General features: G+C 37.6%; 1 protein-coding gene across 1 annotated transcript in view; it reads left to right on the top strand.

Annotated features, from left to right (window-relative positions):
* The first annotated feature begins 17 nt into the window (after positions 1-17).
* LOC127658593 (bone morphogenetic protein receptor type-2-like) overlaps positions 18-12,645 on the top strand; it is a 99,798-nt gene continuing 87,170 nt past the window's right edge. The window contains 1 exon segment of the mRNA XM_052147970.1: positions 18-948. Coding sequence (XP_052003930.1) covers positions 870-948 — 79 coding nt within the window. The 5' untranslated portion in view covers positions 18-869.

Here is a 12,645-nt window from a genome sequence, read left to right as displayed (position 1 = left end):
TGGCTGCCTGCCCTTCATCTGTCTGCTCTAGGCGGAGCTGAAGTTACCGAGAGCGGCCGCGGGAGCTCGACACGATCCGCGGGGCGATAAACATCTACACCTGGAGAAAAGCGATAATTTACCCCATCCGTGCCTGACCAGCATACAGTTTACCGACCATCATCGACCGATACTTTCACTGCGCGGTTTATTACAGGCCTCTCTGTCTCTGGATCAGACTCAATGTCGCTCCTGTACGGCCGCTTGATCCGACCGATGGGCTCGACGCCTGCAGTAACCCTACCTCTTTTCAAAGACATTGCTTCAGTTTTCACAAAGGAATAAGAATGAGATAAATCCGTAAATGTTGGACATGTCGTTAGCTCGCGAAGCTAAACATCGACAGAAGCAGACTGACGTGAACAGAACTGACCTGACCCATATTGAGATACCGCACGGTCATCTAAACCAGAACTAACTAGATCCGTACTCAGTCTGCTTTTATAAGTACCGACAAAAACTCAGAAGCGATAATCGCACGTGTTGGGCATGTTTAGATATCGTAATATCTGAAGAAGGTAGAGAAACGCTGAAGAAATGCGAGCTAGCAGATCATATAGTACTGCACGAATCGGTCAAACTCCGACCCAGCATGGGAAAAATGCGTATATAATCTATTAATCAATGCATATACACAATCCAATGGGTATCTAAAAGTCATGCATTGCCTCCAAACATTAATTTGCACGTCTCATTGCGGACTATTCCCTCCGAGCACATGAGCTTGGACTTCATTTGAAAGGAGAGGCTAAAAGGCAAATCTGCTGGAACTTTTTTGGAGCTCAATTTTGGAGGTGAACCCGTACAGAAGCCTAAGAACCATCATCAGTATGAGAGTGCTGGTCCTGAACCGAGCATCAGTGCTCTCACTGGGGCTGTGCTCAATGCTTCTGCTAAGTGCTGTGGCTGGTAAGTTTGATTCCTGTCTAGATTTTAACTAGACACCGTTTATCTGTAATATTTTAGTATTGCAGTGTCCATATGACACCTTACAAGCTTTTATTCACAGCAGTAACAACATTAATGTGTCATCTATTTAAATATCAAGTGAGTGTTGTTGATTAGAATCACTCATGTAATCACACTGCAATGTTATGGTCCACCTTGCTTTGGTGGTTCTCCTTTACCAATGGCCAAATGGGCCAATTAGGTGATATGATGTGTTGAATCCAATTGTAGAAAGTTCAATGTCAATATCATGGCCTTAATGGTTTTCACTGTGTTTTATTCAAATTAAACCGACATGGATTGATCTTCATCAACAGTTACACAAACAGCTGTTTTGGGGGGTTTCGTAACCAGAGATTGTTTTTCAGGCTCTTGAAAGTAAATGGCATTGGTTGGCTCATATATCTCCATTTTATTAGGACTCTCATTGCAGGAATTATCCTTGCAAGTGCATTAATGGTTAAACAAATATGTTGACTTATGTAGCCCTTGCTCTTTTAATGAGGAGTGCGGGCCATGGTGTGTTGCAAGATGAGCATGTGTATGTGCATGGATCTCGTGGAATGAGATGAGCATGTTTGCATGTCTGTTTCTGAAGTCTGTCTTGCATATACAGTACAGAGTTAAATGATCAGATCAGCCATGCTATGTTTCGGACATTAGAGCCTGTTTACCACATTGGTATGGATGTGCATTTAGTCATCAGATTGGAATCATGTGATGTTGTACCATCAATTGTTTGGAGACTATGGACACAACAACATCTTCATGGAAGCAAACTAGTTGGGAATGTATTTGCTGTTCAGCCTTGACTTTGATAAGATAACAGCCTCTGTCTCTGTTGGCACAATAGATAATGGGGAGGATGGGAAGAGAACTGATTGTCAGTTTTACAGACAAAAAAAATGATGAAAACACATGGGAAGTCTACCCATAAAAGCGAAGTTTTATTTCGAATCAACCCTTTTCACAGTCTGTGATGATGTAGCGTAAATCGTGTAAACCTTTTTATTTATGCATATTTAGTGCAAGTTAAACTTTGTATTGTATTACCCTGGAAATAGTTTTAAAAAGCAAGTTACCACATATGTGATGAGGTTTGTAATACAGCTGTTGAGAGAGTGATAGTAAAGTTGCCATCTTTTCTCTTCTGGCGGTCGTAATCCATCACCCTTTATTTTTTACTTCGTTTGGAAAGTTGTGTTTTCTTAATTTGGAAACTTAAGAGTGCCGTTTTCTTCTTTTGAAGTTGGAGCAAATGGCTAAGCAAAAATTATATTTGCAGTAGTCTCCCATTCAATCCCATTTAACACTATTGAAGTTTACCTTGCAATCGTTTATTGTGCGTTCCAAAACCCAAAGTGTGATGTGTGAAAAGGTTTCATGGAGTGGGTTTCCCCTTCATGGGGCCCAACATGTTGAGACCAGACATATATTGCCATTTAAAGTCAATAATAATGTTAAGAATGAAAATTATAAGCTTACTTTATACAGGCTATCTCTTTTCCACAGCTTATGGCATTCACAAAACATAAACATAAAGTACCAAAAAAAGTAAACCATGCAGTATAATTTCTAAATTCAAAAACTTTGCCTTAAGAATTAATCTATGTCATCTTTTAATATGATTGTGCATCCTTTTGCTTACCGAAACATACTGTGATGGAACCATGGAGCATTGAGGGGATCGGATACCATGGGAATTTAATTAAACTTAAATTTATTAAAGATTTATCAATTTCATTTTTTTAACTCAATTCAATTTGATGGAGTTTTGTTATGAAATTAAAATGCATAAATAATAAAATAGGCTAACATATTTGTTTGTGTGTATATCATGGCTGTACCATGGTGTTTAGAGGGTAATCTTTTTTAATACCATCAAACGCCCATGGCACATGTCCAAATAAACATTGGTATTGCCATGGTACTTCTTTGTTAGTGGTTTGTGTTTTGAAAGGTTTTGTCTTGTTGTAAATGTCTCCCATTATATTAATCAAGACTTGTAGTTTCCAGTTATGAAAATAACCCTAGTGTTGTTTTTGTCTTGAGAAATATGCTTATGAAATAGCTAAATTCATAGTAGGGCTGAGCAATATGGAAATCTTGATTTTTGCCAAACTTATGGACTATTCACGATTAGATGTTTTTCTGTTTAAATGTACTCCAACATGTTTCAGATTGTTTGTTCTTTATTAGAATGCAAGGCAACCTTTTAGAGAAATCCAAGTTATTTTCATTAAAGGAAACAAAGGAGTGAAAGAAAAATTTACAGATGCACCACAGGGCGAAGTTGTCAACAGAGTGCAAATGTAAAATAAATGAATGTAATAAACCCAGATGTTCAGAAATAATAGAATGAGAAAACTGCAAAATACTTCTTAGCCAGTGTAGGTATTAATTTTATCTAAACCAAGTCTATCAAAATGTAATCTAGAAATCAATATCTATAAATTATCATGTTTATCTAGAAATTACTCCTTGTATATCAAACAATTTGTGTGTATATTCATAAACCCCTGCAGATAGAGATGTGTTTTTATGGGTGAAACGTGCGCAGGCTGAGGCCAGTTATGGGCTTTAGTCGGTGTATACATGCATGATGGACGAAGTTGAGCTACAATCACAGTGTAAAATTGTATTGGGAATATTACCACTGTCTTTTATATCAGTCTCCGTGTTGTTAAAGTCACATTTTGGAGCACGTATACATGCAGCTGATCAGATGGGGAGTGCTGAGAATACTTTTTCTCGTCCTTATTCAGCCTTTGGTGGAATTACAGTGTATCTAACTATAGCGTTTACAATAGTATTTTTTAGCAAAATCTAGATTTCTCGATAAATAAAAAAAAAAAAGTGTCAAAACGCAAATTTGAATTAATCGGAAAAACTGCCCAGCCCTAATTCAGAGACTGTATTTAGAGTACCGTTAAATATGAGTCATAACATCGTCTACGATGTTTTGCAATTGGAAAATGTTAAGTACAGTTGAACTGTCTAGTGCATAGAAGGAAATTGGAACTTATCTCTTGTACGCTCTAGAATGCTAAAAGCTAATTTTTATGCATTGGTCTTGGTGTCATCGTAGTGGAGTTATCGTTTAACCATCGTCTGTCCCTCAAACCCACACTGTCCTGTGAGGAATGTTCAGCTTTGTGGTTTTGTTGTGACAATGGAGGTATGACCACACAACGAGGATACAATGGAGACAGTCAGACACCGTAATTAAAAGTGTAGTCTTGCCCAGCCATGCCGGTAAACTGGTTCGAGTTCTCTTCACAAGCTCATTTTAAAGCGTTAGGAGCTACCACAGTGATTTAAATATGAGCTAGGCCCTGGACAAGTAGTTCGTAACACTTGAAGGTATTTAGCATTGTAATGTACTGCGTTTGGGGTAGGGTCAGAAACCAGGTAGAGGGTGGTTTTTCCAGCATGGAAAAGATTTAGATTAAAGACAGAATTTACTGTGTGCGCGCTCACACACACAAGTTATTACCCCGTCTGTGACCGCTGAGAGAGCATGAAGCTATGACTCTTTTGTTAAATCCATCAGCACTCATTACTCACACACACATGTAACATGACCATTAAGACTGTGGGGATAGTTCAACCTCAGTATTGGCAGCACCACTTGGTGCTTTTAAGAGAAAACAGGCCATGGTATGAGATTTTTAGCTGACCCGTGAAGAACGATATTGTGTTCTTGTTCAAGGACATTCTGCAGAGCTTTTAGTGCATCAATTACTGGATAAAGGGCTGTGCACCATGGTAAAGACACAAGTTAGCCTATATCTTGAATGTTGTCTTTATCTTAGACATAGTATCCGAACTTGCCACCAAAGCAGCAGCTTATTTCACTGGCAGTGTTAAAATTCCATGTTATGCATGTGACTATTTGTTCATTTTTAAAGGCAAAGTGATTCATTAACCCTGTCACTAGCAGCACCAAATGGATTTTCAAAAATAATTACTGGTTTCCTAAACACTTCTTCTATAGGCCGACAAACAGATAGCCCTCTCAAATGACACTGCACCATGAAGAAATGGAGATGGCGAACAATCTCTTAAAGTGGAGAAAACAGTTCAAGTTGGGATGAAAAGGAAGTTTTATTATGATGTATTTCTGAGTGAAACAGCTGATCAAATGATCATGATCGAATGAGAAAAAAAATCTTGGGTTGGATTTCTTTACATCGGTTGAATTCTGAAAAGTGGGCTTTGCATACCAGAATGGAGGCAGATGTGAATGCGAGTTTGCAGTAGACACAGACACACCCCTTCCACCATGCAGCTCAAACCTGGGAAATTGAGCAGCAGTCTCAACACTCTGATAATCAAACTGACAGCATAAATGCATGAGCACATCGTGGTCTTTGCTTACAATGAGGCTGTAGTGTAGCTATTGAGAAACAAGCAGTGGTTCCCAAGGTACGATGGCTCTGCAGGGGAGGCGCAGTGAGACGGTGGGATTTAAGAAGCTCGTAAAAAAATAGGTATATAATTATTATTACTAATTATTGTTCATTTTAAAGTAATAAATCCACTGTTAAATCCTCTGCTTTTGTGAGAACAGGGCATTGAAAATATTTCAGCGGCCACCGAAGCAAATTATATGATATTGAAAATTCATCTTGCTTATGCCGTTTTATAAACAGTAACTATGCTTCTCATCTGGAACGTGGATGAGCACGGGTTGCTTAAAGACTGGTTTCGCTTGAATGTTGTGTGATCAACCGAGATTCACATGCGAGACGTGATCCTGTCTATCCTACTGTTTCTCGTGAGCACACAGGTTCAGGTGCGCGAGATGCACGTCAGTAAGGCTACCCTTGATTAGGGCTGCATCTAGTAATTATTTTGATAATCAAACAATCGACTTTTTGGCGATTATTGCAACAATTATTCATTAGCTTTAACCGACTATATTGTGCTTGTGCTCTGACTTAAAAGGTTGTATTAAATATGATTACTAACAATAAAAAAGAAAAAAATCATCTTTTAATAATACCTCTAAATGACATTCACTAAATTAAAGAAGAAAAAAAAATGCTTTTTATAAGTTTAATTCAGTAAAGAAATTCACTTCAAAAAATCCTATTGTCATCAAATATTTTTTTCTTGTTTTCCATTTAAAATTGTCTTAAAATCCTAAAAACAAGATATATGTTGCTTCTCAAGTAAATGTAGAATATTGCTTTTCTTAAATATAAGTGCATTTTGTATAGGTGTATTTTTTCATTTTGTTATACTTCTGCAAGTGCAGTAAAGACAAAATATATTCAAGATCTATTCTCTAAAAGAAAGTCTAAATATCTTATATGCTGCTTCTCAAGTGAATGCATCATTTTTTTAGTTGTATTTTAAATATTATATTCAACATTCTCAGATAACAATTTTATTTCGCAGTATAGCTGCTAAAGTAAATGTATGTTGTTTTAAATTCATTTTAAATTTATATTTATGTGAGGATGAGAGCAGGCTTCACTCAGTATATATAATGAATTTTAAGAGTGCTGGCCTAAAAGATAACATATAAAATGGAAACAGTGGCCGCACTATGCATATATTGTTAATAAACAATATATGCATAGTGCGGCCACTTTTTCCATTTTAAATTTATATTTATGCATTTGGCAGACGCTTTTATCCAAAGCGACTTACAGTACACTTATTACAGGGACAATCCCCCCGGAGCAACCTGGAGTTAAGTGTCTTGCTCAAGGACACAATGGTGGTGGCTGTGGGGATTGAACCAGCGACCTTCTGATTATCAGTTATGTGCTTTAGCCCACTACGCCACCACCACTTAGTTTTAGATATTATTTTTGGAAAACAAGCCAAAACAAATACAAATCAAAAACGTATTTTGTTGCAGTGTATAATGGGGCGAAAATTACCTCTCTTACCTTTCTGTTCACTTCAGTCCATCTTTAACTCACAAAAAAAACTCTCATTAATAAAGCTGCATATTGGTTATTTTCTTCAAGATAAGAAATGCACAATGAAATATGTTATGATTCAATAAATTGTGAGCCATCACATTATAATCTAGCAGCATTAAGTGTGCGCTCTCGAGGGACGAGCATCCCCCAGCCGGGTGCACTTTCAGTCTCTCCCCTTAGATAAGGACAATTGCGCAACTCATAGAAGAGGTGCTGACCGCACAGCAAATTAACAGTTTCGAAGTTTGGAGTTATTTACATGACCTGCTTCCTTTATTATTTGCATTTTAATAAATATATAATGCATTACATATAACTGCATTAAATATAATGTCAGGATGATTCCTTTAAAGATGCTCCGTGCAAGTTTTGCTCCAGCTCCATTTATTTCACAACGAGAGTGCTTCTGTATTTACTTATTTTGTATTATTAACTCATACATTGCGATCTACATCACCTGAAGCTGTTTGGAAAGTTTAGAGTGCATCTGGTCTGTGAGCTGTGCAATTCTTTCTCTCCTCAATCAGGTGCGAGCTGAAGTGATTCTCTCGAGTCATCATTGGAGTTTAATGTGAACTCATGTTACGTTAAATGAGATCAAATGACTATTCGACAATGAAAAGTTTTGTCGTCAATTTTCTATTGTCAAAGTTGTCAATAACGTCAGCTAATCGTTTCAGCCCTGCCCTCGATATGTGAGTTCCAGTGACAGGATAGCGCAGAGCAGATCACATGACTGAGTCATTAAACTGAGCTTCTCTCAATATCGTGGCGCAGACGACAACTTATGTGCCCCATTTGAATTCTTCATGAGAATATTCTATTTTAAAATCCTATGGAGCGATTCAACCATTTCAAACCGCTACAGCACTGATATTCTGAACATATCTGACAAGGGAAAGAGAAAATGCCTGCTATTCACCAGCATCAATTACAAGACTTTTCACATCTACACCTCAACAAACTCTTACTAACATTTATCACAGTAAACTAGCAGAATTTTTCATTACTACTCTGGAAGTTGTATTTAAAAAGTGGTGTTTAATGTGTTTAGATTATTATTTTTAAACTAATAAACAGTTAGTTAATAAAAAGATTAACTACCTAACTAACCAATGTATGAGGAGCCATTCATGGTCTTTCTTGTGATTATGGCATTACAAATGCAACTGTTAAACAATGACAGAACTATGGTAAACATAAGGGCAAGTACAATGTAGAATAAAAGTCTGGACCTTTATAAATGATTAACAAACTTGTGTACTATTTCTCTACATTTCCTGTTCTGATGATGTTTGAGATTAGGAAACAAACTGGCCTGGTTTGACGTCAGATATTCCTATAATCTAAATGATTACCAAATCATTAAGAGTCTGGTAAAAGGAAAACCGTATCTGATTTGGTGTAGGAAACAAACTATAGAAGCACAATTCCCAAATCAGTAAAGTGGTTTACTCATGAATATTATAACTAGGCCTATAGAAATAAGGTGTTAATTTGATTTACCACAGCACCTTGAAGTACAAAAACCTCTTTTGAATTCAGAGGTTTCTAGATGCTCAGTTGATCAAATAAATCATATTCATTACAAACATGAAATGCAGCTACAGACGTGAAATGTCTCGAAAACATCTGTGAATTTGCTGTTGTTCCTCCTCCTTTAAAATATAAATTGAAGCCAGCTGGCCCATAACAAAATAAGTTTTGGGTAAGGAACGGAATTTTTGGAGAAAAACGGATGAAAATACACCATCTCTGCATTAGCTGCTTTGACTCCAGGATTGTTTACATGACTCTTGAAGGGGTGGAGTTAAATCTGAGTACTATTTGCATACGTCAGCAGAGTCATTTCACCGGAAGAGCAAATTTCGATTAAAGATTTGATTTTTTTTTTTATATATAAAATGGCAATATGCGGGGATGTATCGTTCATAATAAGACCAGTAACATGCATTTATAAAATAAATCGTGTCCATTTTGATTTCATGCAGACTTTTAACGGCACTCTAACTCGCATCGCAGTCTCCGTCTTTCCACCCAAGACCGCACCCAAATGTGCTCAGCCCCATTCTTTTGAGACCTGGAATGGAGAAGCAGCAACATTAATGGCAGTGCTCCCGTACATCCCTGTTTATTTACATCTGTCATTGCCCTCCTTGTACGGGGGTATGTTATAGGATCAAACTGACAACCGGATTTATCCTCTGTCGTTTCCTGTGTGATGCCCAGTTTTTGACTGAAACCGTTTACATAGTGTAAGTGTGTGTGTGACACCAAGTACTTTTAGATTATTTTACAAGTGGTGTAGTGTGATCAAACCTAAAATCAGAGGGAATGAAGAACATCTCAGAGTTTAAGGGCATCTTGGTGCTGATGTGTGAATAGTCACAAAATGGAAAATGTTGGAAACTGTTGCATGTGTGAATAGCTGATGTGGTACATTTACCAGTTAAGGCAATCCAAAAATGTTACTGCAATTTATCCGGTTGCATGTATGAAAGGGGCTAATGTTGCTGTGTCAGGCCACTCAAGCAAACAGAGCAATGTTTTGATAAAGCCATATTACTTACAATTTTTGAGGTAATCAACCTACAAATGGCTTACTTATAGTTTTCTATCCACATTAAGCTGAAATAGGAGAAAGTATTTTAACATTTAAATAATTGCTTCAACGTTAAACATAAGAGAAAGTGCTCGTATGGTAATCCATCTGCATTTTTGTTGCAAGGGTATTCTGCTTGTGCTACGTGGTTCTTGAGTTTCACATTACACCCTTTTCATTATGTTTGTGGTGAAAGGGTTCAAATGAAATGATACATGTGGAATTGTTACCTTCGATCCCCTTCTGTAATTATCAAACTATATAATTTCAAACATCTGGTCTTAATATTGTTCCCTTTGAGGTTTTCCGTCACACTAATTTGAGCGTTTGATGAACAAAGATAATTATCTTAGCTGAGCCACATACAAACTCAAAGTAGCACGTACGTGATTACCGCAACACTGCTGCAGTTGCATGTTTGTTGCCCTGTGTGTTACGTGTTACCCCCCTCCTGTGTCTGTGTGTGAGCTCTGTCGGCCTTAAAGAATTTGCCTGTCTGTCTATGGGGGAGGGCAGGAAGTGGGAGTTGGCTATCTTACTCGGTCAAGCTTTTCCACGTTTTTGATTTGTACTCTGATTGTGCAGAAAGACACGTTTGTCTGTGACGTGTCTGTGACGTGTGTGTGTGTGTGTGTGTGTGTGGCAGTCACGTCTGTATTTCGAGTCAGTCTGGTATGTCAGCGCTGTGTCTGTTTTATGTTGTATCACAAGCACACACATACTGCAGTCTGTAGTGTGGCACTTCAAAGAAAGTACCAAACACACAGGATTTCTGTTCCTGAAGTTCATGATTGTTTTTTTTGTATCGCATTTCCCCTTGATTGTGTGTTTTGCTATGTGTGTGATGGGGTGTCTGGAGAGTGTAGCCCTGCACCACCAGCAGGATTTAGACGAAACACTGTGTCTCTTACCCACTCCATGGACAGGTGACTGCAGAGGGAGAGAGCGAGACGTTCACTTGTGGTGACACCAAACCCCCCAACACAGAGCGTGCTCCGTCTGCAGCTGAACTGATTTAATCTGAGACCCCTCCCCTAATAGACCCCCCTCCCCCACCTGAATGCAGTTCACACACTAATTGAAAAATAATTTCACTTGAGGAATGTAATGTGCCCCCTTTGCAGTTCTCCACATTGCTTCGGCGGGCAAAACAGACTATTCTGACACTCTCGATCTCATTATTTCTCTGTAATTACTCATGTCCAACAGGTTTCTTATTGGCTCTTATTTCTGTTATTGTTTTCCTGAGCATAACATTTTTACTCTGGTTTATGGGTCTGTTATGAGATTTACCTTCTACGAGCATTAAATCTAGTGCATATCATGGCTTACAGACCTTAGTCTGTGTTAATGCTAGGGGTGGGAATCACAAGGTGATATAATATTATATTGAAATCTAGTTCACGAAACAATATATTTGTGATTCTTTTATTTTTGGTCTATTTCTACTACAATATATTGCGATATTTTACTGTTTACACTGGCATGTCTCATCAAAATTGATGCAGCGTTATTAAATAATCAAGTCCAATCGAGGCGCGAGTTAATCCATCAGATCATAATTAACCGACAGCGGCTTTTAATACTTCTATGCATGCAGAGCGCAGCTTTACAACGGTTGAATTTTTGGATGACACACAGCTAATTTCTCCGTCTCTGCGTTAATGAAACACATGAGACATGCATCTACAGTGCAGCGTGTAAAACAACTAGTTGTCCAGTGCAGTTCTGTTCACACAGCACAGGTTTGCAGAGAATGCGGTTGTGAAACCTGAAAATTTGCGGGTGTATGTTTGGTTATAGAATGTGGTTGTCACAGCCGTAAATAACCGTCCTGTGTGTGAATGTAACCATATTAAGCACTCAAAACAGGTCTGACAACCGTATTCTGCTGCTGTGTGAATGTGGCCCAAATGCATTGTTAAATAAAGAAAAAAATGGAACCTGAAATAATTTTAATTTGAACCATTTATTTGTGAACAAAAATAATACTGACCTGGAACATTGTTGACCTGGAATGTAGAATAGATTCTTTAGTGGATCTCTTTTGTGTTCACTTTGGTTGTAGAATGTAAGGTTAATCAGTCAATTTAAGTAATATTGTAATTTGTAATGTGTTATTTAAAATAATAGTATAGTTATATTACACTTTAAAACCCTCATGCTTTTAATTTTTGTGGAACATTGCAGGAAGGACTTTGAGTTTCTGTCTGTAGGCTAGTTCACAGTATGCTAAATATGATGCAATGCGTTTTTGTAAGAAAATTATCCATATTTCTAACTTTATTATCACTGGCTTCCGTTAACAGCCGTCCACACGTTCATGAGAGAGTCGAGTTCCGCGTCTGACGTAGGAGTAGTGTAAGCTCCGGTGACGAACGTGAAAGCGCAGAGGATAGAGGAAGCCAGTGAATGGCCAGTGAATGGCTGTTACCGGAAGCAAGTGATTATAGTTTATAAAGTTATAAATATGGATATTTTTTACAAAAACGCATCGCTTCGCTTCAGAAGGCCTTTATTAACCCCCTGGAGCCGTATGGATTACTTTTTTGATTGATGGATGCGCTTTTTGGGCATCAAAATCTAAGGTACCATTCATTCCGATTATAAAGCTTGGGATACATTTAATTTTGGGGTGAACTAACCCTTTAATAACTGTGCCATCTAAGGGACTGTTGTTATAGTTGAAAAATGTATATAATATTTTTAATAGTTTTTTGGCACGTGAAAATCGATACAATATCGTGAGGAAAAATATTGCAATACTTTAACATGTATATTTTTTTCCACCACCTCATAATTCATTTAAAATGAATGAAAACAAGGCTCCAAGAGTTAAAATTACAGTCGGTTTAATCAGGCCAAGACAGAATCTGTGGTCTTTTTCCCATTTTATGCACTAATTTTGTAGGAAAATCTGCGGAAGGGATTTAAGCATAGTAGGCTAAAATGTATTAAATGGTCCTGAGAGGACTATACTCTTATAGCTAAAAGTACTTTGAAATTATCCTAAATATTTAATAAACAAACATGGAAGCAATGCGAAATGCGTTGAATTTTATGAATGACAGATGCAACAGTTTTCTGCAGAGTTCTGCAAGCAAGCAAGTTAAA

This window comes from Xyrauchen texanus, chromosome 18 (genome assembly GCF_025860055.1).
Source record: "Xyrauchen texanus isolate HMW12.3.18 chromosome 18, RBS_HiC_50CHRs, whole genome shotgun sequence".
Classification (NCBI taxonomy): Eukaryota; Metazoa; Chordata; class Actinopteri; order Cypriniformes; family Catostomidae; genus Xyrauchen; species Xyrauchen texanus.
Note: the sequence above shows the minus strand (reverse complement) of the source record. Positions and strands in the feature narration are given on the sequence as shown.